Source organism: Mus caroli, chromosome 18 (assembly GCF_900094665.2).
Source record: "Mus caroli chromosome 18, CAROLI_EIJ_v1.1, whole genome shotgun sequence".
In the NCBI taxonomy this organism is placed as follows: Eukaryota; Metazoa; Chordata; class Mammalia; order Rodentia; family Muridae; genus Mus; species Mus caroli.
Window position 1 is genome coordinate 21481895 of NC_034587.1, and position 25060 is coordinate 21506954.

A 25060-nucleotide genomic window follows, 5' to 3' on the forward strand; every position below is an offset into this window, starting at 1 on the left:
GCAGAATTCAAATGTGGTAATTCTAAAATTTGTTGCATATCCTACTTTAGCCAATTATCCATTTGGATCACTGTTGGATGCTTAGGATATAATGTTCAGGGGCTGGACAGACAACTCAACAATTAAGAGGTGTACTGCACTTACAGAGGATCCAACATTTCACACTGTGTATAACTCCACCTCTGACTTGTGACTTGCAGGTATACATACACACACAAGCATGCACAATAAATCTTTAAAAGACAAAGTGTTCATTTAAAAAGCAACATTCTTTAAAAATCTTAAATTACCTAAAGGATTTGCTTAAGAGGAGTATGTCCCTAACCTTGGATATTGTGACTCTGTAAATCTGGGCCCAATTATTTGCACTAAGAACAAGCTCCTGGCCGAGGCTAATAGTTGTTATCTAACACACTTAGGAAGATGAAGCTCTGAAAATTGTACTATCCCATTCCTACTATCTTACACACTTGAAGACACGCATATAGCTGAGTAGTGATCTTTGTGCCCCAGAAGATGCTACATCAAACACCACCTGAAAACACCCCATCAACAGTTCATTCTACCCGCTGTGCTGGTACAAACTATAACACACACACACACACACACACACACCGTCTCAACTTCACTAACTTGGGAGAGAGTAAAGCAATGTGGAGAGTAGATTTAAAGGTGGAAATAGAAAGGAAATGAGCAGAGCAAGCCCAGCAATTAATATCAGAAGAGAGAAGGTGGAAGGAACAGTAAATAAAAGAGGAAATCAATAAAGACAGGGAAGAGACAAACAAGGTAGCTCTAAAGGTGAGAATGAAGAAGAGAGTAAGAAACGTAACCAGTCCCAATCAATACCAGCACTGAGCAGACTCAGGCAGGGAGGCCCAACCCAAGGGCAGCCTGTGCTTTGAGAAAGCAAGCAAATACCCCAATGGTTAACAGAACGAGGTAGGCAAAGCTGGCTCACTGAGCTGGAATTAGATATTAATCAGGGAAGTGGAAATGTGAAGGAAAGACCTGGGAAGATGCAGAGTTGGCATGCAAACCCTTGGGGATCCCTCATATGTCCACTATGCCCACCTCTTTGCAGCCTCTGGCTATGTGCCAGTTTATGAAACCCACTCTTATGTAAATAGGAAACATGAATCCAGATGAGGTTGACAAATACCATCTAGGAATGGGAGGGACGGGGGAATAGCCAGAGCAATGTTATTACCTCCCAAACTTTCCAGACTACAAGAATCAGAATATTCTGATCCATTTGATTAGAATCCTTTTTTAGTAAGCCTCAGCTAAGTCCTCATCCCCTCCCTTTCCTCCCTCCCTCTCTCTCTCTCTCTCTCTCTCTCTCTCTCTCTCTCTCTCGTGTTACATCACAGATCTAACTAGGGCTTATGCTTAAAGTGTTCTACAATTGAACTATATTCCCAGATGCAACTGAATTATCAAACGCTCCAGCCAATACTGCCCTGCAAATTCCCACAGTTTCTAATATTTCTCAGTTTTACTTTAAATCCAAAGCCTGGGAACTGGAGTGTTGGTTTAGCTAGCACTACAGTATATACCTAGCATACAGGGACCCTGATTTGGATCCCTAGCACCACAAAAATTAACTTGAGTTGTCACAAGGAAGCTTCAGGTATCAACTGGATCTGTGAGGAAGGAACCAACTATATGATGAACGGTAAAACCTATACTTCATTATTCTCCATAATTGCTTAAATATTTAGTGTTTGTGTGTATGCATGGTACACGCGCCCAAGCAGAGGCTAGAGAGGATGTTGGCTTCTTTCCTCCATTGCTCTCTGTGGCACTGTCTTCAGATGCGGGGTGTTCCTGCAATGTGGCTGTCTCCACCCCCAGTACTGGCACTTGAGCCATGCCCAGCTTTTTATGCAGGTGCTGGGGAACCAAACTCTGATTCTCCTGTTTATACAGCACGGGCTCTTACCCACTGAGCTACTTCCCCAGGCCCTATTTGAATATTTGAGAAAAGAATCAAGTTGGTGCTCAGCCCCTGCAGTTTAATAAATACCTCTGATGATACTTTTCTGTTGTCTCTGCTTCACTGACTACTCCCAGGACTTTGCCAACTCCCTCCCGTTAGTCCCACACCTGCCTGTCCTTTATCAATGAACTGGATTCAGAAAATAACACACACACACAAACTCTTCAAAAAGAACATAAAACTTTATTAGGATCTTACACTGTCATCAGATACAGCCAAAGAAAAGGGTTTATAAAAGACGGAGTATCCTTTTTCCATGTGCTCTTGACACCACAGACTAGATGGCAACAGATGCTGTGTATACACAAATCCATTAAGTAACCCAGTGTTCCCTTCTGTACAGAGAAGAACTGAATTCACACCGTCAAAAGCTTTTTCTAGCACAACTGAGAAGTAGGGCTCATCTCTAGGAGGAACTCCTAGTAGCTAGTAAAACAGTGTCAGGCTTTTGCATTACTTCAGAGTGGGAACTGAGGAAGGCCCAGTCACTGTCCTCTCCAGACTTCAGACCAGTTCATGAACCACACACCACAAAGCTACTCATAACAGTGACAGCAGACAACATCATCTGAACTCTGAAAATCATGATGGGTGGATCATCCTAGCTTTTTTTAATGCTAAAGGATTTCTTATAGAAAAATCCTGATTCAGAATGCTGTGAACAGCTATCACAACAGCTACAGGTGGGACGGTCTTCCTCAGGGAAGGCTGGCTACAGAGCTCAGCTCCTTTCCAGGCTCCCAGCTCCCCCTATGGTTCATTTACTTACTGTAGTGTTGTAGGAGCAGAGGGAGCACCGGGGAATCTGCTCAAATTGCCACTCCGACAGCTCTCTGCACTGTTTGTGGAGAAAAGAGGAATGGTGTCCATTCACAGCACAGGACCTTGCTACAATGTGACATACTTTCCCTTGAGGGCCAGACCAGGTTGCTCTCATACTTGTAATTTGCCTCCAGTACATGGTAGAGTAAATGTGCATGATTTACAGTTTGGTATTTTATACCCCTCACCTAAGCCCATTTCTTTTTTCTTCTTTTTCTTAATGCAGGGTCTCACTCATGTAACTAATGGCATTGATCTCACTCTACAGAACAGGCTGGCCTTGAACTCACAGAGATCCTCCTGCCTCTGCCTCCCAAGTACTGAAATTAAAGGCATGAACCACCACACCTGGTTTAAGCCCATTAAGTTTAGTCTTCCTTTCAGAAAGGAATATTAACGACTGTAAGGCTGAAAAACTTACTTCTAGAACAAACTGTACAGTCTGTTCAATTAGTGAGCTAACCAACAACTTGTGGTTTGGGGATTCAGGTTTTGAGTACTAGCATTTATCACAGATCTCATCACACTCTTTAAAAAAATAATACATTTTATCATAAATATTTAGATCAGATAGTGGCATCAAAAGAGTATCTAAGTCTGTCTTCATGGTGAAAATATTTCAGGAAACTTCTAAAAGAGTTTATATCTTCCCAAGAGTATACCATTTATAAATTAGTTTTAAATGGAAAAGTATCTAGTTTAGATGGATAAATCACTGTGTCAGCAAATCATAAATAAGTTTAAGATACTGAAAATAAGTTAACACACAAAGCTTTTGCTTTCCAAAACAACAACAAAAACTTACTTGGCATACTTTCAAAACAGGCATAATCAGGGTATGTAATGTGTGTCTCCTTTGCTGAATCTTTTCTTCAATCCCTACCCCTAAGGAAAAGATAGCAGCACTGGCAGCCACCCCAGTGTGAGGGGTCTGGCTGCTGCACACAAACCCTTATGTGACAGACAAACGCTGCTCAGGATGTGCTGGAGCCACTTGTCAGCTCATTACAAGCATATCCGTGGTCCAGTGGTTTGGGCTTCTAGTTGAGCTTCAGCGGTGCGCACAGAGAACAGCTATAGCTTCTGTGAGGAAATGTGTCCTAATTCCCAAAAGTTGTCATTGGAAGATAGAACATTCATGGGATGGGGTGATGCCAGACATGTAACTCTGTTTTGGAGAGAGGCCAGTGTTTAAAGCACTGTTCCCAAATCTACTGGCTATTAAAGATAAATTACCTGTCACTTCTTCACATGGAAATTCATTTCAACTATATCCTCTAATACTGAGAAAGAAACAGTGAAGCCATTCAGAGTACTGAATATAACTGGCCTGTGAAATTTAAAAGGTGTTCTACAGACTATTTACTTGGACTCCGATTACATGAGAAATGCAAAGCAATAAGGGAGAAAAACATCTCCCTCTGCCATCATGAAACACAAACCTGCAGGTTCACAGTGGAACTTAAAAGAAAGCTGGAGAGCATGCACCTGCTCTAACACACCAGGTTCAAGTACAGATAAAGGTACATTTGCTGTGTATTTACACGTGTAAACAGACGAATATAAAACTCACCACATCTACCCTGTAGTACAGCATTGCTTAATTCCAAAATATAATCATTCAAAAACATTACAGAAATAAACTGTTTTGGGCTACTTAATTGAGCACTATGGGTACTGAGTTGTTGAGCTGCTCAGGCTAAGAGCTACTGTTTACGTGACATGGGCAGGGATTAAGCACTGGGATTGTGTCGCTGCCTGATGTTTCCTTTACGCCCCACAGCTGGTGTTTTGTTAAGGGATCTGATGTAAGAAGACTGACCCGACAGAAGCAGTCAGCTGCAGAGCTGGAGTTGTGCTCATTAGGACAGCAGAACTTACAACACTCTTAAAGCATTAAATGCACTTAGTTCTAAATAATGTGATCAAGGGAGTGTTTATTTAACAGACCTTTTATCCTGGGATGGCATTTGAGATGGAACTACTACTGTGCTACCGGGGAACCTTCTCTAGGCTTTAATTTGACCCTGCACACGGCATCCATGTCTAGTGTTAAACTCAAAAGGCATGAGGACACACAGAACCAGTATTTGGGTGGCAAGAGTAAGGTGAAGTTGAAACATTTAGTCTCTTCTATAATCAAGCTCTAACGATCCCATAAACAGTCTCACATCAGCTCCTGATCAGTTCTTCTCATTAGGAATTAGATAGTGTACAGTGATTAGATACTGAAAAAAAATAAAGAAAAGTAATTGAAAATACATGAAGAAATAGAAACATGGAATTTCTCACAAGGCCTTGGATCAAAAAAAAACTTACAAAAGATTTTTTTTTGAAAATAATCATTAAGTTCATTAATACACAGAAATCATCACTTGGTTTTAACTAAGTCATGTTAACTCACTAATAAAATAGTAAAACAAACCAACATTTTAACATTTTATACTTCCTTGTCATTTCTTGTGTTAGTACCATTCTCAACAATGTACAAAAATAACTCTACAGGACTATTCACCTAACCTGTCTCCATGTCTGCCAAAGTCCTGGCCCTGGAGGAGACTGGCCATCAGTCTTCACTGTAGATGTCCCCCGCAAAGGGCAGGTGCATGTGACTGCCAGTGACATTGGGCAAACGAGATAAATCTGGCAGGCTCTGGATCCGGGCTCTTAGTTCTTTGCGTACCAGGGAAACTCGGGCTAACTTGCGCTTGTATTCCTGCAACAACAAATCACTCGTTAGCTTTCATGTTGAAAAATCAGTCTAGCTTTCTGCTGATTCTCTGCAGAATTTTGTATTATTCAGCTACTGGCAAATAAATGATCATACCATTGTGAGTTTGAGTCAAATGGGCTACAGAGGTAGGAGAGCAGTGAAAGTAAATAATAGCCATGCAATTAAATATCACAATGAAGCCACTTAGTGTGTATTTTCTTTTTTTGTTGTTTTGTTTTGTTTTGTTTGTTTTTTGACACAGGGTTTCTCTGTGTAGCCCTGGCTGTCCTGGAACTCACTCTGTAGACCAGGCTGGCCTCGAACTCTGAGATCCACCTGCCTCTGCCTCCCAAGTGCTGGGATTAAAGGTGTGTACCACCACCACCTGGCTAGTGTGTATTTTCTTAGGCTGAAGTCTCAAAGTGTTCTCTGTGATTGCTAGCAACCACTGCAGCATAATCATAACTGGGACTTTGTCTCCAACACAAACGAGCTGCTTCATAATTTCATTGGTGGTAGGTTTAAAATAGTCCCATGTAACTGAGGCTGGCCTTGGATTCAGTATGTAGCGAAGGGTGACCCTGTAATTCTGATCCTGCTGCCTAACTTGAGTACTAGAATAAGAGCAATGAATCACAGCACCCAGTTTATGTGGTGCTGGAGACACAATGTGGGATTCTGGGTATACTAGGCAAGTACTGTATCAACAAAGCTAGAATATCAACCCCTAGGATCTTTTATTACTATCTATATAACTGCCTTAAAATTAACATCATGACTATACCCCACTATTATTAATAAAGGATACATTATTATACACATTTTAAAATTCTGACAGCCTCTCTTCAATACAACTTGCAACATCTGTAAATGATATGCATTTTATGTATTAACTTGCAATGGGGAACACAGATCACCAGACTGTGCACCAAAAGCAAGAAAAAGGATTTTAAAAGGCTGGCAACCCTTAACTCAAGGAACAAAAGGCAGTCAGTCACGATGGTCTTTGGCCACTGTCTGTAGTAGATATTTCTCACCCTAAATGAATCCTCAAAATCCTCACTTAAATCCTCTCCAGAGAGCATGTGGACCTTCTTACACTCTTAGCCAATAGAGATGAGGCATGAGAGGGAGCCAAAAGGTAGATAGCCAGAACCCTTCTTCAGTGTACCTCAGTGTTGGTGGCATACCTGAATTTCTTTAGTGATTTCTAAGAATATACCCCTTCTTTTGTTTGTTTGCTTTTGTTTTTAAGAAAACTACTGGTCCCACTATGTATGAGTATCTGAGAACATCCAGAAAAGGGTCCGGACCATACAAATTGTATAAAAGCCTCCCAAATGATGCTACCACCCAACCAGAATTGTCAGTCACTTTCCTCTATTTTTGATGCCTAAAATACTATCAACCAGGGAGTAGTCTTAGTATTTATTTCTAAGCCTCCTCTAAAAATAATACAATTGCCCTGGCAAGGCAGAGGATTTGTCAGATTAGTATAACCCACAGCTCTAAGGAAACGAGAGGGAAAGATCTAGAATAAAGAACTGGGCACATTAGCTGTAAATCACACAGATAACCACAAACATGAGGGGTTTCAATATCCTTGCCTTTCCAACCAATTCTGACAACAAGGTGCACTAGCCCATGCTTCAAAGACGACAACCTCAAAGGCTGACTCCCTTCTTACTTTTTACACTTGCCACTGTCTCAGAATACCAACCCACCACAGTACCTTGGGTAGAATACACACACATTTAAAAGTAGAGGAGTAGGGTGTGGTGGCGCACGCCTTTAATCCCAGTACTCGGGAGGCAGAGACAGGCGGATTTGAGTTCAAGGCCAGCCTGGTCTACAAAGTGAGTTCCAGGACAGCCAGGGCTACACAGAGAAACCCTGTCTCGAAAAACAAACAAACAAAAAGGTAGAGGAGTAGGTTTCTTTGGTTTAAGTACACACTTCTAAACATCACTTGTGAAGAGGAAGGGTACACCTCAGTGATAGAGTGCTTGCCTAGCGTGTGCAAAGCCCTGGGCTCAACTCTTCAGCAAGAGTGCATCTGGTGGCTAGTTTTAAATATTGAAGTACAGTCAGGAGTAGTGGCACCTTCAGTCCTAGCACTCAGGAGGTGGTAGCAGGTGGATCTCTGCAAATTCAAGACCAATCTGGTGTGCCCAGGAAGTTCTAGGCCAGCCACAGCTACAAAAGGGGACCCTGCCTCACGTACATATGTACATAAATACATACATACATAGTAACATAACACTATAGACTATATGCTTGAATTAGATCTGTGTGTGTAATCAAAGGTAAGAACTGGGCAGAAACAATAAAGCTGACATTTTTCTATTTGACATTCTGGAGTTTAATAACCCTGAGTATTTTTTTTTAATTTATTCAAAACTGAAAATAACTCTACCTACTAGTGTAACCAACTTGTTTCTTTTCTGTGTGTTCCATTAAATTACTCTACAGCCTTAGTCCCACACACTGTTCTCTGACCTCCGCATGTTCAACCTGGCACACAAAAATGTACATACACAAACAAAATACATTTAGTTTTGAAAGAATATGGGCTTTTTTTCAGAAGCCTAGACAACTTTCTCCTAACATTTTCCCCTAATTTAAATCACTATCAGTGTGGCATCCTTTATGTCTTTATCAAAGCCAGGCACTCCACTCTCACATATCTAAGCTAACTTACTAAAAACACTCCACTGTAAAAAGCAAAACGTAAGAAAGCATGTGTGCTAATTTGGGTTTAACTCAGCCAGTAAGAGCAGAACTGACACCTTCTGGGGCAGCTGCAGCATGGGAACCACTCCTAACCTTGGTCTTTTATGTCCCCACCCGACTGCTCACTTACAAAGGCCCACATTTCTGACCCTGCCCACTCATCTCCAGTCTACCTACCAGTCTCATCCCCACAGCTGCAGTCCTGCAGTCTTCAAAGTTCAAGTTTCATTCATCCATTCTTAAAATTTTTAGCCCTAAACCAAGTGTGGTGGTGCCCATCTTTTTTTGTTGTTGTTGGTTTTTTTTTTTTTGGTTTTTCGAGACAGGGTTTCTCTGTATAGCCCTGGCTGTCCTGGCACTCACTTTGTAGACCAGGCGGGCCTCGAACTCAGAAATCCGCCTGTCTCTGCCTCCCGAGTGCTGGGATTAAAGGTGTGCGCAACCACGCCCGGCTGGTGGTGCCCATCTTTAATCCCAGCAGAGGCAGAGGCAGTGGAAGCTAAGAGCTTGAGGCCAGTCTGGTCTATGTAGAGAGAGTTCCAGGTTAGGAAGAGATACATAGACTCCATCTCAAACAAAGGGTTGGGGGCTGGAAGATGGTTCAGCTCTTAAAGGCTAGGCCCAAAAGGAAAAACAAAACAAAACAAAAAACAAACAGAAAAACATACCATTGTTACCAAGCTGTTTCTCTATCTAGAACATTTTTCTGGCCATTCTTCCACCTATGTCGTCTTTACCAGAAGGAGCCTTCATCTTGTCATGCTTCAACACTGAGTTAAGGTTCAGGTTTAAATCTGAGGTAAAATACTTTTATCATGTTAAAGTCCTGGGCCCAAGCCTAGCACCAAAGGTAGTGGTAGTAGTAAACTAGTCCCTTAAAAGATGTGATCAGCCTTGTAAGTACTGCCAAGTTCAGATTTCAAACTAGAAGTTTCTCTCTGTAGCCAATCCTTATGTATAGAGGACTTCAAAAACTCTCTTGACCAAAGGCCAACACTGCCTCCGTGGACCTCTGTGCTGTGTTCGTTTTTCAAAGCTCATTCTTTCTAACCTTAAATACTACAGGATTGTTTCCAAACTTCATATTTGTACTGGGGAGGTATGAGTCAACTTTTTGTATAGTAACAAGCAGAGCACTAACTACTAACATCCAGTCAGGACGGAGATAAATGCTGCCTCCTTAGTCTTCTATGTCCATGACCTTGAGCAAGGATTACCTTTGATTATCTTAGTCTCTGTGCTTTCTTCTTTTCATTTTTTAGAAAGGGCAGTTTTGCAGATCTGTAATGCTTAAACTGTGATTATCACTCTAGGATAGCATCTGAATTAGCTCAAAAACAGCAGCTAGAGCAGTGCTTCTCAACTGTCCTAATGCTGTGGTCCTTTAATATTGTGGTGACTCTCAACCATAACATTATTTTTGTTGCTACTACATAACTGTAATTCCGTTATTCATAATCATAATTATGATTATGAATCATAATGCAAATATCAGTGTTTTTCCATGGTCTTAGACAACCCCTTGAAAAGGGCCATTCAATCCCTAGGTTTGAGAACCACTGGGCTACAAGAGTAAACTTCCCAAGCTGGATGGGGTCATGCACTTGGAAGGCACGGGTAAAATAGCCTAAAGTTTGAAACTAGCCTGGTCTATATAGTGAGTGTCAGGCCAGCATGAGCTACAGAGCTCTGGAGACCCTACCTTAAGAGGTACACTAAAACAAAACAGAATAAATCAAGAGTTATTTTAGGCATCATATAGTTATTCTAAAACTCTCAATAATTTAAAGGTTTTTGAACTTGTACTTTTATTCACCTTTCCTTGATCCTATATCTATTCTTTCTTTTCTACACAATTGTGACAAAAAACAAAGCAAAACCAAAAATCTACAGAACTGAGTGTAGTTCATGCCTGTGCTTTCAGTACTAAGAATGACGCAGGAAAGAGGTTCAAGTCAGTCTGAGCTAGTGATACCCGGTCTCAAAAGCCTATCCAAATAAAATATGTATTTAAAAACAAACAAAACCTATCAAAACAAAGATGAATTTCCACTACATCTCCCAGTGCCAGAAAGACTGAGCAAAGAGAAGGACCTGCCTATTAAAGCCCCACCCACTTCTCGGGAGCCCTCAGCTATACTGTAAAGTGTACTACAACAAACCGGAAACACCAGGATTAATTCTTTTGAGCTGGTTTTGTGACCTGTTGGAAGCAACCTGAACAGATTTCAGAACACTATAAAAACAGGCTCAGACAAGTCACTCCCTCCTCTTTGCAACGACTAGATTGACAATACCCAATATCAAAACCTATACTTTGAATAGTGACATCCTAGCACAATCAAAGACTTTTCCCTCCACAAAAATTCTAAAAGAAGTAAATACACTATTTCCATATAATTTCAGATGCTGCATCTATGTGAATATGCAATCGGTTTATCTCTTCAAACCACTGTGCAGCATTATATCTGATCACTTACATTGTGCTTTGAACTCATCTAGTACACTCTAACCCAAACGAAAAATGCCAGTCATTATTCTAAATCCTTCATTTAATTTCTACATGTAGAGACTACATGCTATACAAGATGAAACTTGTCTTAGGGTTTTAATGCTGTGAACAGACACCATGACCAAGTCTTATAAAGGACAATATTTAATAGGGGCTGGCTTACAGGTTCAGAGGTTCAGTCCATTATCACCAAGGAGGGAACACAGCAGTATCCAGGCAGACATGGTGCAGGAGGAGCTGAGAGTTCTACATCTTCATCTGAAGGCTGCTAGCAGAATACTGACTTCCAGGCAGCTAGGATGAGGGTCTTATAGCCCACACCCACAGTGGTACACCTACTCCAACAGGGTTACACCTTCTAATAGTGCCAATCTCTGGACTGAGCATATACAAACCATCCCCCCAAAAAAATGTCATTGCCATTAAGAACCTTCAAAGTCAACAGAAAAATGAAAAACAAAGGTTCAAACTTAGACTGGCTCAGTCCTTATGCTTCCCATTGCGCCCACCTGTTTCTTGAATCCTGGAATCAATTGAGTGGAGTATTCTGACTGTTACCTAACTGAAAGCTCCTAAATTACCACAGGATCACCAGCTGAAAGGGGTGAGCCATCATGACTCCCTAACTCACGATCCAAGGAGAAAACTGTGACTAAATACCTTTGCCTTTTTAGAAGTAGACTCACCACTTTCACCTATGTAAATATTTGGGTGATTTTTTATATTCACTAACATGGGCAAGTTCATTCAGAAATGGTGCCTAGCATTCCAGGAAAGTTGAATCCATCAGCAAGCCTAAGTTTAACCTTAAAAGAACCGAGGTATTGTTAAGATGGGAGCTGATAGGCAGCATATAGCATTCCAGGAAAGTTGAATCCATCAGCAAGCCTAAGTTTAACCTTAAAAGAACCGAGGTATTGTTAAGATGGGAGCTGATAGGCAGCATAGGACACTGGTGATTTTTCCATTAACCAGGCAACCTCAAAAGCAATATAATGCAACTTAAAAAAAAAAAAAAATGACCTGCTTCTACAAATACTGATGACTAAGTGGAGCTGACATAACTTGTTAACTTGCAAGTTTTATTTTCTGATTATTACATCACAGTACCTTAGACTGTTAAATATCATGTAACATCCTATTTAAGGATGCCCCATTGTTCTACAGCTTCAAAGAAGTATGCCAGAAAGGTAAGTTGGGGCTAGTGTTTGGAATAAAAATTATTATATATATTATACATAGTGGCTACATCTGTTGTATCCTCAATGGGCTGATAACATGAGGTGCACACCAAAAAGTTCTTCATTCACAGATTTCACTTGGCTCGACAATGAACCCAACTTTCCCCTCATCCTTGTCACGTCCATAATCCCGTCACACCATCACCTCCAACAGCAGACTACTTTGCTTTCGAATGTCTTTCAACATAAACCCCACGCTGGTGGGTTCAACACTTTTTGTCAGTTTTCCTGGGATGTTGGGCATCAATACCAACCAGGCCCCACTTCCAACTTCTTGCCGGCACAACTTTGCCAAGTCCATTGCAATTCTGTTGCACTACAGGAACTTCCCCCTCTGGCTTCTTTTAAGGCTTTTTCTTTGGTGTTCTATGATGTGAACAGGATTTGCCTACAAGAAGACTGCATTTTGTTTTCTCAATCTCGCTTGACATTCTAGTTTCCCTAGATCAGGAATTTGGTTTCTGCCATTCATCCTGGAAACCCTTAGTCATTGGGGCTTCACTCTCTGCTGCTTCTCTCTTCCAGTATTCCAGGCATGTAACAAAACGTCTCAACCTTGGATGTACGATTTGTGGGTTTGTCTTCTTGTTCCTTTTCCATTCTGCATTTGTTCAGGGAAGTTCTCATTAGCCTCTCACACCCTCACCAACTATCTCCATGGCTGTCCTAAACGGAGTCAGGTGCCTGTCTGAAGAACTAGGTGAATGTTTCCTTTATGTCTTTATTTGGGATATTTTCACCTCTCTACTTGCATTACTGTCCAATGAGGCATGTGTCTGCTTTACCCACTTGAACCCTTAGCATATCAATCATTTATGTTAAATTCCTGGCCAGGTCATTTAAAAAACAAAAACAAAAAACTTCCTCAGACAGGCTAAGTTTGGTTCCTATGCCTGCTTTGTCTCTATATTGCTTTAACTGACATTTAACAAAGTGCCATGCAACAGTAACACAATCATGCCAGGGCGTGAAGCTTTATGTTAGCATCTCATGAGTTAAGCTGTAGAATGTTGAAGATATAGGTGTCAGACATTGAGAAGCCAACATTAGCAGTAGTGCTCCTAGTTCTGCCCTTGAAAATAAACCAGACTCTCGGGATAGTGTCCAAAGCACCCGAGAGCAGGCATTCACACACATGCATTTGGTCCCAGCGCTCGCTCTCCTCCTGCTCTACTTTGACGCATTCTGTATTTACATCTGCTACTGCCCTGGCCCTAGCTCTTGCCTCTGGATAGACTGTGGACAGCTCATTCACATTGTTAATATGGAATCCCATGTTTACTAGTTCAGCTCAATGCCATCCTATCTACATTACCTGGCTAATAGATTACATTGACTAGTACTTTCCCATATTTGGTATTACCTAGTAAATAGCAAATCTTAACCATGGGTGAAGTTAGCTAGTCTTGGGTAAGTTTTCAGAGGCAGCTCTAAGCAAATGTGCATATACATTTAAAATATGTACATTTTTCAAAGCTGTTGGCAACAAAAAGCAATCTCCTCCAAATTACCCAATAGGCTTCTGATGTTGTGTGTTTATCTTTTTTTATCCAGAAAACCTAAACATGGTTATAATCTCAACAGTCCATTGTCTAGAATATTCTTTGGAATTAAAAATAATTAAAACACTGCAGCACAACAAACTTACTGAAGTCTTATCACAATCAACTTCTATTTAGTTCTGCATTGTAACATGTGAGTTATCTCAATTCTGAAGTGTATTAATTTTTCCTATAAACTCCCAAGTGTTTATATGCTGGAACAAGACTCAGAGAGGGAGGCTTCAAGAACGAAACAGAGTTTCTTCCACAGCAGTTAGTATTCTACAAAAGCTGACTATAGGCCAGTAAGCCTGACCAAATTTTACCTATGAGACTGTAGTACTCTAAACATCACTGAGCCACCCTTAAATGACTAATCATTACTGCTAAAGAGGCTCATGTTTTATCTCACTGCCAGCCCCATGAGTTACTGGTCAGAGAGGCCCCTCAAACAGCACAAGCTATTGCTATCACACTTGGTTGCACACTAGCACCAGATTGTAAAATCCTGTTGCTGCACTTTGATTGTAGGACACAAGAAAACTGCACTTCCTTGTTAATTGCTCCTACTGTTTTCATTGTCTCAATCCAGTATCAAATCTCTAAATCTACCCATGCCAAACTTCCTCAGGAAAGCTCACTTTGCTACAGTATACAACAGGTTCTTGCTCCTGTCAAATGTGAATTCTATAATCCACACTTCAGTTCTGAACAGCAGGTTCTATGGAGTGATTTTAGTGCTAGCACTTGTGAAAGACAGAAAACATACCAAAGTAACAAATGTTGGTTCATTCACACTGGCTTTCAGCTGCTGATAATGTGTGCCACACCATAGGAAAATAAGGGACATGGTACACCTGAACTTGCATTTAATCTACTAAAGATGGTTACATTTTACTCTTCTTTAGCTCACAGGGGAAACATTTACAACTACATTCTCTTTATTTTATAATTTACTTATAATGAGTATACAAAGTTCATACCTTGAATACTAAAGGACTTAGAAGCCAAAATGTAAACAATTTTGTAATTAAAACCTTAAAAAAAAAAAAAACTCTGAGGAAAAAACTCCAATCCTGTGCATTATACATAAGTGTTGGTACACTGTATTCTTCAGAAGGGGTCTTGTACAGCTCAGGCTGGCCTCCAAGTCACTATGCAGCTAAGCATGACCCGCAACTTCTGATCCTCCTGGTTCCATCTACCCAGTGCTGGGATTACTGGGATGAACCACTGTGGTGTTGGGGATCAAACCCAAGGCTTCAGGCATGCTAGGCAAATATGCGACCATCTAATACATCTCCAGTCTAATCATCCATCCAGAGAAGAGGACATGCATGTATCAAAGGCACAAATATAGAGGCCATGGAACAAGCTGAAGGAGTCAGCTTTTGCCTTCCTCCACATGGGCACTGGGGATTAAACTCAGGCCAGGCATGGCAGCAAAGTGCCTTTACCTGCTGAGCCATCTTGCCGGTCTGCCGATACTTTGTTTTATACACGTTTAAAAAAAAATTTTTTTTTAAATATAGTGTCCAAACACTTGTAGAGATTAGAGGACAGCTTGCAGGAATCAGTTCTCTCCTTCCAGTATGTAGGTAGGTCCCAGGGACTGAACTCAGGTCCTCAGGCTTGGGAGCAAATGCATTTACCCACTAAGCCATCTTGCCAGTTCCTTTTAAACATATTTATAACAGTATCCTGTTTGCAGGTAAGTACCGCCATAATACATTAACTTTAAACTACAAATCCAACCACATGTCACTTTGCTGTACTATGCCCTGTCCTTAGGTCACAGCCACAATGTCTGGCTGCTGTTGTTTATATTGTTCCTTTCTTGCCTTGCCTAGATTTCCTGACTACTCCTTTGATGATTCGAAAAAACAAAACAAAACAAAGAACTTTCCTCATACCTACAGCATGTGGTCTTATGATGGACACTAACTAGTTAGGGCATTTCCAATAGTTACTCTATTGTGACCATTTTTTCACCACACACACACCTACTCCACCAGCTCTTGTAGTGCTGAGCTAGTAGTGGGCTGATCTCAGAGCTTCATGCATGCATGGTAGGCAAGTACTATACCACTGAGCTACAAACAGCTCAGTGCCCAGATAACTGCTGCTAGAGGATGCATATATTCTTCAGTGTAGGAAGGAATAAGAGGGTAACAGGATGAATGTGATCAAAATAATGGTATGTGTATAATATTGTTAAAATAAACACTAACAAAAAATTTTAAAGGTCAGTGCCTAGAAGAAAAAAATTGCCATAAATTATTTATGCCATAGAAAGGATTTATTTATTCAAATGTTTGAATATTCTCTAAAAACTAGAAAGATTGACTATATATTTTACAAACTTACTTTCCTCAGAGGCCATAACCTGACTATCAACCATATACTTTAAAATGTTGATTTCCCTAATACTTCAATTCATGGATTAGGTAAAGTGGGACATGGAAGACAGAAGCAGATAGATCTCTGAATTCAAGGCCATAGTGAGCTCCAGGACAGCCGTGGCTATGTAGTCTCTTTAGGGAGGGGAAGGAAGGGGAGTGGAAGAAAAGGGAGGAGAGGAGAGGGAAGAAGAGGGGAGAGTAACTATTGGAAATGCCCTAACTAGTTAGTGTCCATCATAAGACACGTGCTATAGGTATGAGGAAGGCTCTTTGGTTTTTTTTTTTTTCTTTCTGGAATCATCAAAGGAAATCTTGGCAAGGCAAGTAAGAGCACTGTTAGCAATCAATAAAGTCTAGGGAATTAGCAAACTAAGCAAGAAGCACATATTCACCTTTGTAGAAAATGCACAAGAGTTAATTAAATGGTATTTCACATTTATGCTAACAGGTCTGACACTACAGTTGTCTCTGCTAAGCCCTGCAGGCATGAATATTTTAAGAGTCACTGTAGACATTCATAATCCTTGCTAACTCACTGCGTCATCTTTAAAAGGAATCCTGTATCTCCTGTGGCTCCCCAAAGCAAGAAAAAAGTCGTAAAGGCCATGACAACAGTAAGTACACTGTTTGGACAGTAGTCACCATACACTTGGAAAATCCACTTCCAGTCAGCTCTAGGTGAGTCCAGAAAACCAAAGTCTTGACTCCCGACTCTCTCTTTACTCACCCTGAGCAACAGCTTGCAAACTAGTTACGCACCTGTGATAGTATAGTCCTTTCTTCAACAAAGACCTTAACAAAGCGACCAAATAAACTCCACTCATAATTAATGTGGGCATAGTGAAAAATGCCTGTAATTTGAGCACTTGGACGTCTGAGGAAGGATTCAAGCCAGTCTGTACACAGAGGGAGATCTCATTAATGAGCAAAAGAGGACAGTTAGGAGATAACACTAAAAACACTAGACAAGCCAGGAGTAAGGCTTTCTAAAAGATTAAAGCAAGCAGAACCCAGCATATATATGACAGAATATAGAGGAAAACCTTGTAGAAATAGTGAAAACAGGAGAAAAGATGAGCAATATGGAGTAGCAATTCAGAACATTTCATGTATGTAATAAGAATACAATGAGAAGCTCTAAGTAACTCAGAAGTAAAACCAAAATTCAACAAAAAGAACAGGTCTCCAAAACCAACATCCTAGTATGTGCACAAAATCATGACCCTCTAATAATGCAGAGGAGGAAAGGGTTGCTCAGCAACACCACTGTTTACTGAGGACAATGTTGACAAAGTCAACTAGAATAACCTTTCTTTCTTTTTCTTGAGACAGGATCTCACTACAGGCTATCCTAGAACTCATCATGAAGACCAGACCCACCTCAAACTTGGAGATCCACCTGCCTCTGCCACCCAAATGGTGGAATTAAAGGTGTGTGCCTCTATGCCTGGGCCAGGATAACTTTTCAAGCCAATCAACAAAATTATGAAAACTAATAAACACCAATAAAAGGAACCAAATTATTTTTGACAGAAGCTATAGGATGGATGGACCTAGAAGTTGGAATGCAAATTAGACGAACATTTCACTATTCTAGTAGTCAGGGTTCCTGACAATGGAACTGGTAGCAGAGGAAAAGGGAAGCATAGAAAACTGCTGTTTCCTGGTGGGAGAGCTTCAGCTTTGTAGGAGTTCCAGAAACTGACCATACAACAGAGGCCTTGTAAGCATGAGGAATTAGATTTGGTTCCCAGAACCCACAAAAAATAATCTGAGTGTGGAGAGGCTCACTTTAATCCCAGCCCTGGGAAGTAAGAGACAGGGAGATCTCTGAGGCTCATCAACCAACCAGCCTAGCCTACTTGGCAAATACAAAGCTAATTAAGAGACCCTGTCTCAAAACACCAGGTCAATGGTGCTTGGGAAAGAAACAGTAGCTGATGTTGTCCTGTGGCATATATATACACATAAAAACTGTGTATCTCTTGTTGGGTTATCTTTTTTCCTCCTAAGAACTTAAAACTACCACAAATAAGCAAAGATTTAACTTGAGATTCAGAGCAGTAGTTTCCAACAGCAACAAGTTGAACGTAATAGACATCCCAAAATGTTACTTAAGCCAACAGTTTTCAAAAGTAAAAAACTGAAAGAAACAACGTAGGTAGATGCCATTTTACAAGAGGATATAATTTGGCTATTAAAGTTAGACTGGTAATCAACAAAAAGTAGATGGCAGAGAACTTGCTTCTCACAGGCAAAGTTTTGGGAGTCATCCCCAAAAATAAAGGAAAAGAGGAGGTGTGATAATTATATGGAAATGTTTACAGTTAATGTGCAAAGTAAGACAATATATAAAACAGTTGTTCATACAACAATCTCATCTTTCAAATCTTAAGGATGAGAAAAGTTAAGGAATAATGGAATTGTAGATAGCAATGCATGTAAAACTATGATGACCACACACCACCTTTACAGTATTAACAAAATTTCAGCTCAGGTAAGCATAGTGGTGCACACTTGTAAGCAACAGGAAGGCTGCACTAGGCTTCAGAACAAGATTGTCCATCACTTCATTGCTACCACTCAAAGAAGCTCAGACCACTGTCTGGAATACTAACTGTTAGATCAATTCCTGTAAGAACTCAGCACGCCCCACCTTTCCTTCTAGTTTACTCAGCAAACAGAGTACAGCCAATGTCACTGCTCCTTCCTGTGCTCTGAACTGCCACCATCTCTTCATGGACATTCAAGTGCCTTCCTCACTGCAGGGCCAACCTACTTTGAATTCCATGTCACTTGTACGAGCCCTCTGCCTCTGCAAGGCAGCACACCAGTCATCTGTACATGTCTCCATCCCCTGGAAGGGGCGAGGGGAATTCCAGATGCATTTGGCCCTGTCCCCTTTTCAGCCTCAGCCCCTTCAGTGCTCCGCAGAGTTCACTCTACAAGTCATAGACCACTCAGGTGTTCCTCTTTTACCAAGGGAAAGGACAAAATAGAAACACTTTCACAATGTAAAGAATGGCCATTTTCATCTTTGTTCAAATTACTGAGCCAAACTTGTAGCTACTGTATGCCCTGAACTAAGGCCTTTCTAGCAAGCAGTCCTCTTCCCAGCCTCTCTTTCCAGGGTCAGTCATCCTCAACCACTATGGTCCACAGATTTTACTACGGCCAACTAAGATACGAGAGGCAAAGAAACTACATTTCATAGTCTTATTTCAATACATTGCTTTAATGTACTGCTATTAATTCCTTATTATATCTACCTTATACATTAAACTTTACCTTAGGTATAAATGACAAGAAAAATGACATGAAGGAATAAGCATTCTCAATTAAAATACAAAGTATGAAAATAATGAAAACTTTACACACACAATAACCATGTTGTTGCAATGACAAACATGATGGATATTAGAAAGCAACCAAAGTCACAATTTGCACAATTAAATTTAACTTACAGGTCAGTATACACACACAGGAATTAAAGGCTGGGGCAGAATCTCACTATGTGGAAAAGGCCAGCCTGGAACTTCCTACAAAGATCAAGCTGAGAGTTGGGCAGTGGTGGTGCACACCTTTAATCCCAGCACTTGGGAGGCAGAGGCAGGCAGATTTCTGAGTTCAAGGCCAACCTGGTCTACAGAGTGAGTTCCAGGACAGCCAGGGCTATACAGAGAAACCCTGTCTCAGAAAAAAAAAAAAAAAAGATCAAGCTGAACTCAAACTCATGCTTTCCTGCCTCAGTCTATACAGTGCACTAAGACTAAGACACATGAGCTATTATACCTGGCCTATTAATTATTAAAGGGATAATTATTGCCTTCAATTTGTCACATCTCTAACTCATATGCAAAACAAATTCCAATAAAACAGGGGTTCTATCTCTGCCCCCCATTACTGGAATTATGGGTTCACATCACTTACAGATGGAACTTGCTTTGTTCAAGGCTGACTCTGAACTCAAGAGATCCACCTCTGCCTCCTGAGTGCTGGGACTAAAGGAGTCAAGCACTTTATAAAGGCATGCTTATTTCACAAACTGTACTGTGGAAGCTGAGCAATCAAGGATCTCGCTGATATGGAAGAATTTCTCATCTGTACATTGCTTCCTCTCCAAAAACATCAAATGAAAATGTCACTTTAAATCATCCTACCATGGCAGACACAGATAATCCCAGGACTCCTGAGGCTGAGGCAGGAAGCTTGAGGTTCCAGACCAAATCAATCAGTCTATCAATATCTGTTTTATCTATCTGTTCAAATCAATCTATTCATCCCATTTCAGATCAAGTCAATCAATCTACTAAGTGTACATAACTATCTAGTGTGCAACAAATTACCTAGTATATAAAATTTTCAGTGATTTCAAATGCTCTTCCTCAAGACATTAAACAGCCACTTCTTAAACTTATACTTTTGTTTCATTTTTGCACAAAGACTAATTGGTGACAGCAATACATCATCAGTTTCACTGAGGCTCCTGAGGACTGTGACCCGAGACATCACAGCCGATACAAAACTGCACACTTTCAACTTTCAGTCCTTCGTCTCTGTCAGGGTGCTGATGCCTTCTAATACAAAGTATATGTTAATACCAACTCATTGTCACAGCTTACAACAAAAATGACAACTGCCCAATGACAATTGATAAGGAGTTCTTGCTATTTTAAACTTCCTAGTTTATGTAACTAGAATCCTTAAAAGGATGATTCTGAGCTGGGCATGGTGGCACACACTCAGCACTCGGGAGGCAGAGGCAGACAGAACTGAGTTTGAGGCCAGCCTGGACTACAAAGTGAATTCTAAGACAACCAGGGCTACACAGAGAAACCCTGCCTTGAAAAACCTGAAAGATTTAAAACAAACAAACAAACAAACAACATAAAAAGAAAAAATCTGGTCACAACAGAGGTTGATTTTTCAAAATAAAATTCAAATGTGCTGAACACTACACCTCCCTGCAGGGCTATTTCAAGTCAGTGAGTAGATGGAACAGGAAGGATTAGAAAGCTGGAGAAACACTTCTAATTTTGCCAAGGGGGTATGCTTCTTTCTATAAAAACAAGAAGCCAGGACGGCTTTTCAGGTAGAATGCACTGATGCTGAAGACTGGATGCTGCTGTGTCTGGGCTCTAAACAATCCAATAGCACTCTGTGAAAATGTGGGAGCTACTTTATTTCCCTGCGCCTCACTTCTATGACTATAAAGTGTGGATAATAATGCACCCTGCTATGCAGGGCTGAGTAAGGTGATTATGTGAAACGCCTAGAACAGTACTCCTGAGACATGGTAAATGCTAGTATTGCCACCATCAGCTCTGTGCGTGACTATTAACTAGGAAACTTGGCTAGAATGCACCAGCAAAAGGTCTGGGGGCGGGGGTGGTGGTGATCTATTTTTTTATACGTCAAATATAAATTCTATTTTTGAATCTAATGATAGTCAAAATCAAAAGTGAGAATGCAGGTATTAAAGTAGAATAATAAAGCTTCGCTCTTCAATTTTCAAAAACATGAGACAATACAGGCTTTGGAGTTTGATTTTATTTTTAGCTGGAAGAATATGCTAACGATGATGGCATCAACAGAAGATACGCCGTGTCCAATATCTGCAATAGAAGCTCAACAGAAGTTAAAGAGACTGTACCAAAAGGCTGAAGACACTGTTGACATACTCACCCTTAGTGCTGCAAACAGTGAAAAAAGTAATGATAGATTATTAAAACTGAAGGCCACTACAACATCTCAAACAGGTAAGTCAACTAGCAAATTCATGTTCTAAGAAATTCCATTGTATCTTTTCCATTTCAAGTGGGTAATCTCTTCTAGGACAGAGCATAGCACTAATAATTGAGCAAGTTTATGTGAGCAGAAAGGCAGCAAACTGAAAAGGGACAGTGCAAAATTAGGAGTTGAGCATTTGGGGTGGAATAATCAAACAGCTCTCAGAACTGGAACAGCAGAGCCAGTACAAATAGCACCTAGGGCTTACAGAAAAACTAATGAGCCAAGAGCTAAAGAATAAAAAATTAACAGGCCGGTGTGGTGGTGCACACCTTTAATCCCAGAACTTGGAAGGCAGAGGCAGGTGGAATTCTGAGTTCAAGGCCAGCCTGATCTACTGAGTGAGTTCCAGGACAGCCAGGGTTACACAGAGAAACCCTGTCTCAATAAACCAATAAATAAATAAATAAATAAATAAATACATAAATAAAATAAACCTAAGAGGCAATACCATGATATACCTGCAAATTTAGAACAAGCTGTCTGTAAAAAAGGGACTCAAACAGAACAGTCTTACACAGCACTAGACTTAGAACAATTCAAGTAAGAACTAGTAAGTCCAATGGTCTTTTAAATAAAACCAAACCCAGCTCTCCTATACTGACAATAGCTACTCTGCTCAAAATACATGATGAGACTGCTTCTTTAAATGCTCCTACGCTCCCAGACTCATTACCAACAGTAACAACCATACCTCATCTATCCACAACCTTCTCTGGAACAGCATGTGCAAGCCCAAAGAGTCCAAGAATATGTTCAGTGTGAGAATAAAGAGGTGGAGAGAATTTGAATACTTAAACGATAGTGGTATTTACTAGAAGAAGAATTCAATAAACAATGTACTGCTGCTGACAAGACTTCACTAGAGTTGTTATGTTCTCATTATTTCTGTGCTTGAAGAGTTTCTAGTTCTATTATATGGAATTTCTTATAAATGATTTTCAAATCTAACAAATTCTGCTAACACCAAAATTTCAGGTTTACTTAATCAGGCTGCTGAGGTCAAGGGCAAAGAAAAATTCTTGATAGCAAGAAAAAGCTTACCTGAGCCACTGGCTAGAACAGTCCACGATGCAAGAACTCTAAGACGCCCAGATACATTAAAATATATTAAAATTAAATTAATATGCACTAAAGAAGGAAAAGGTTACGCACTTCCAATTTATGTTCTTTCTCTGCAAGGGCTTCCTTTTGACAACGAAGAAAATCTGCTAACATTCGAGTGAGTTGCTTTCTATCATCTATTTCTGCCGCCAGTCTGCCATTATAATCTGCCAGCAGCATACAAGCATCTTCTACCATTTTAGAAAGCCTTTCTCCAGATTCTTTATCTAAGGAGCAGAGGGTAAGGCAATTATTACACATGAAATGATGCTGTGCTCCTCCCAACACCACCGTGGGTCTCACCTCCTCTTCTTACCTGTTATCTTCTCAAGCAGGGATACTTCTTGAACTTCGACAGGCAAAGAAGCTATCCTTTGATGGACTGCTGCGTCACCTGAGGCTGCATTTTCTAAATCTTGTAAGGCTCTAACAAGGTCGAGAGTCTAAAAGATTATACAACTTCAGAACCAGAAGAAAGCAAGCTCTAACAAACACACAGGACTTGACACCTCTTTCATATTTCTAATCTTTAGGAAGCATTCACCAGAAGAGTCTGCAATATGTAACGCTTAAGACAGCCCTTTTTTCATGTGTTTGGCCTCTGTGTATGTGTCTGTGCAACATGATCATGCCTGGGCCACCAGAGGCCAGAAAAGGGTGCCAAAATGCCCTGGAACTAAAGTTATAGATGTTGTGAGCTGCCTAATGGGTGCTGGGACCAAACCACACCTAGTTCTCAGGCTAAGAGATTAACTGATGTTAAGAGCAGCTCTTAACTGGCAGCCATCTCTCCTGCCCCCAATCCTGTTTCTACATGTTAAGAAATTGGTCAGGTAGTGCTAGTGCACACCTTTAATCCCAGGAGTTGGGAGCCAGAGGTAGGTAGATAGTTCTTTGTGAGTTCAAGGCCAGCCTGGTCTATATAGTGAGTTCCAGGACAGCCAGGGCTACACAGAGAAATCCTGTCTCAAAAAATGAAAAATAACAACAAAATCTTGTGCGCGCGCGCACACACACACACACACACACACACACACACACACAGACAAACACACAAACACCATACTACTTCAAACAAAAGCAAAAGCAATTTGTTAACCAGGAAAGAGAGAAAGATTAACTTAGTGCCTTTCTTATACCCAGAACACTGAAGTCATCAAAGCCCAAAGGTAATACAGAGTTAAAATCCCAGAGCTGCTTTGAGATTTACCTGTGGTGGCTCACTTGGGGACCCTAGAGAGGAACAATTTTCATTCTCATCCACCTTTATTTGCTCATAAGTCCTCTTCCTTGTCTTCTTATCTCCATCTGATTTAAAAGACATGGAATGTTAATGAGATGTTTTCCTGAGAGGATCACACAAAGAGAGCAAGATCCTGTACTTACACAGCGCGTGCTTGAGTTGCTCTAATACATCATTTTCATAAACAGACCGTTCTTCCCAAATAGATAACACTCTCCCAAGGTGCTTCTTACAGCTTTCATCAGTTTCACTGAAAAAAACAAAGAAGAGAGAGAGAGAGACAGACAGATAGACAGACAAACAGACATTAAAAACTAAGAGTAAAAATGCAGTAAGTGCTAGCACAAAGTAATGATTTAAAATGCCCCCCACCCCAACCCCCACCCCCGAGCGTGTACACACACACACACTGGACCCCAGCGAGAGCTCCCAAACATAGCTGAGCATCACGGCAGCAACTCAGGAGAGGTGTAACTGAAACACTGCCCTTGCCTCCCTTAAGAACTCAGTAATAAAACTGTACATCAAAATGGTTTTAATTGTCAATGGCTGATCAGGATCAAAGGCAGGAGGACACAAGATTTGTTTCAACACCACTGGGAGTAACTGGGACCAGCAGGATCCAGGGACGCAGGAAGCCCGTCCGACTAGTGGCTTGGGTTCCTTCTGGTCTGTGCCTGTTTCCCTTGGGCACAAACTTCACAGCCAGTTTCACAACACCCAGAGGAAGCTCCACTTCCAGGTGCTCGAACAGGCCCAGGATCATAGGATCAAGGTGAGGAGGACACATCTGTTCTAATTGTCAAAGGATTTAGGAGTAGACACTAAGGGTTTACAAAGATGATGTTCCCAAGTGAAAGAGCGAAAGGACCCAGCACTCGGGAGGCAGAGGCAGGCAGATTTCTGAGTTTGAGGCCAGCCTGGTCTACAAAGTGAGTTCCAGGACAGCCAGGACTA

The 25060-nt window shown here is 40.9% G+C and overlaps 1 protein-coding gene across 3 annotated transcripts in view; it reads right to left on the minus strand.

Annotated features, from left to right (window-relative positions):
* Positions 1–2165: 2165 nt before the first annotated feature.
* Positions 2166–25060, minus strand: part of Rprd1a (regulation of nuclear pre-mRNA domain containing 1A) — a 48865-nt gene continuing 25970 nt past the window's right edge. The window contains exons 3-8 of one of the 3 annotated variants that reach the window (XM_021150946.2): positions 24247–24353; positions 24071–24168; positions 23177–23303; positions 22912–23087; positions 5345–5540; positions 2166–5052 (exon numbers count right to left, since the gene is read on the minus strand). In XM_021150946.2, the coding sequence (XP_021006605.1) occupies positions 5391–5540; positions 22912–23087; positions 23177–23303; positions 24071–24168; positions 24247–24353 (658 nt within the window). In that variant the 3' untranslated portion in view covers positions 2166–5052; positions 5345–5390. Of the gene's footprint in view, positions 5541–20874; positions 21582–22907; positions 23088–23176; positions 23304–24070; positions 24169–24246; positions 24354–25060 lie in introns of those variants that run through there. The other 2 variants (XM_021150945.2, XM_029471914.1) reach the window with 2 other exon arrangements.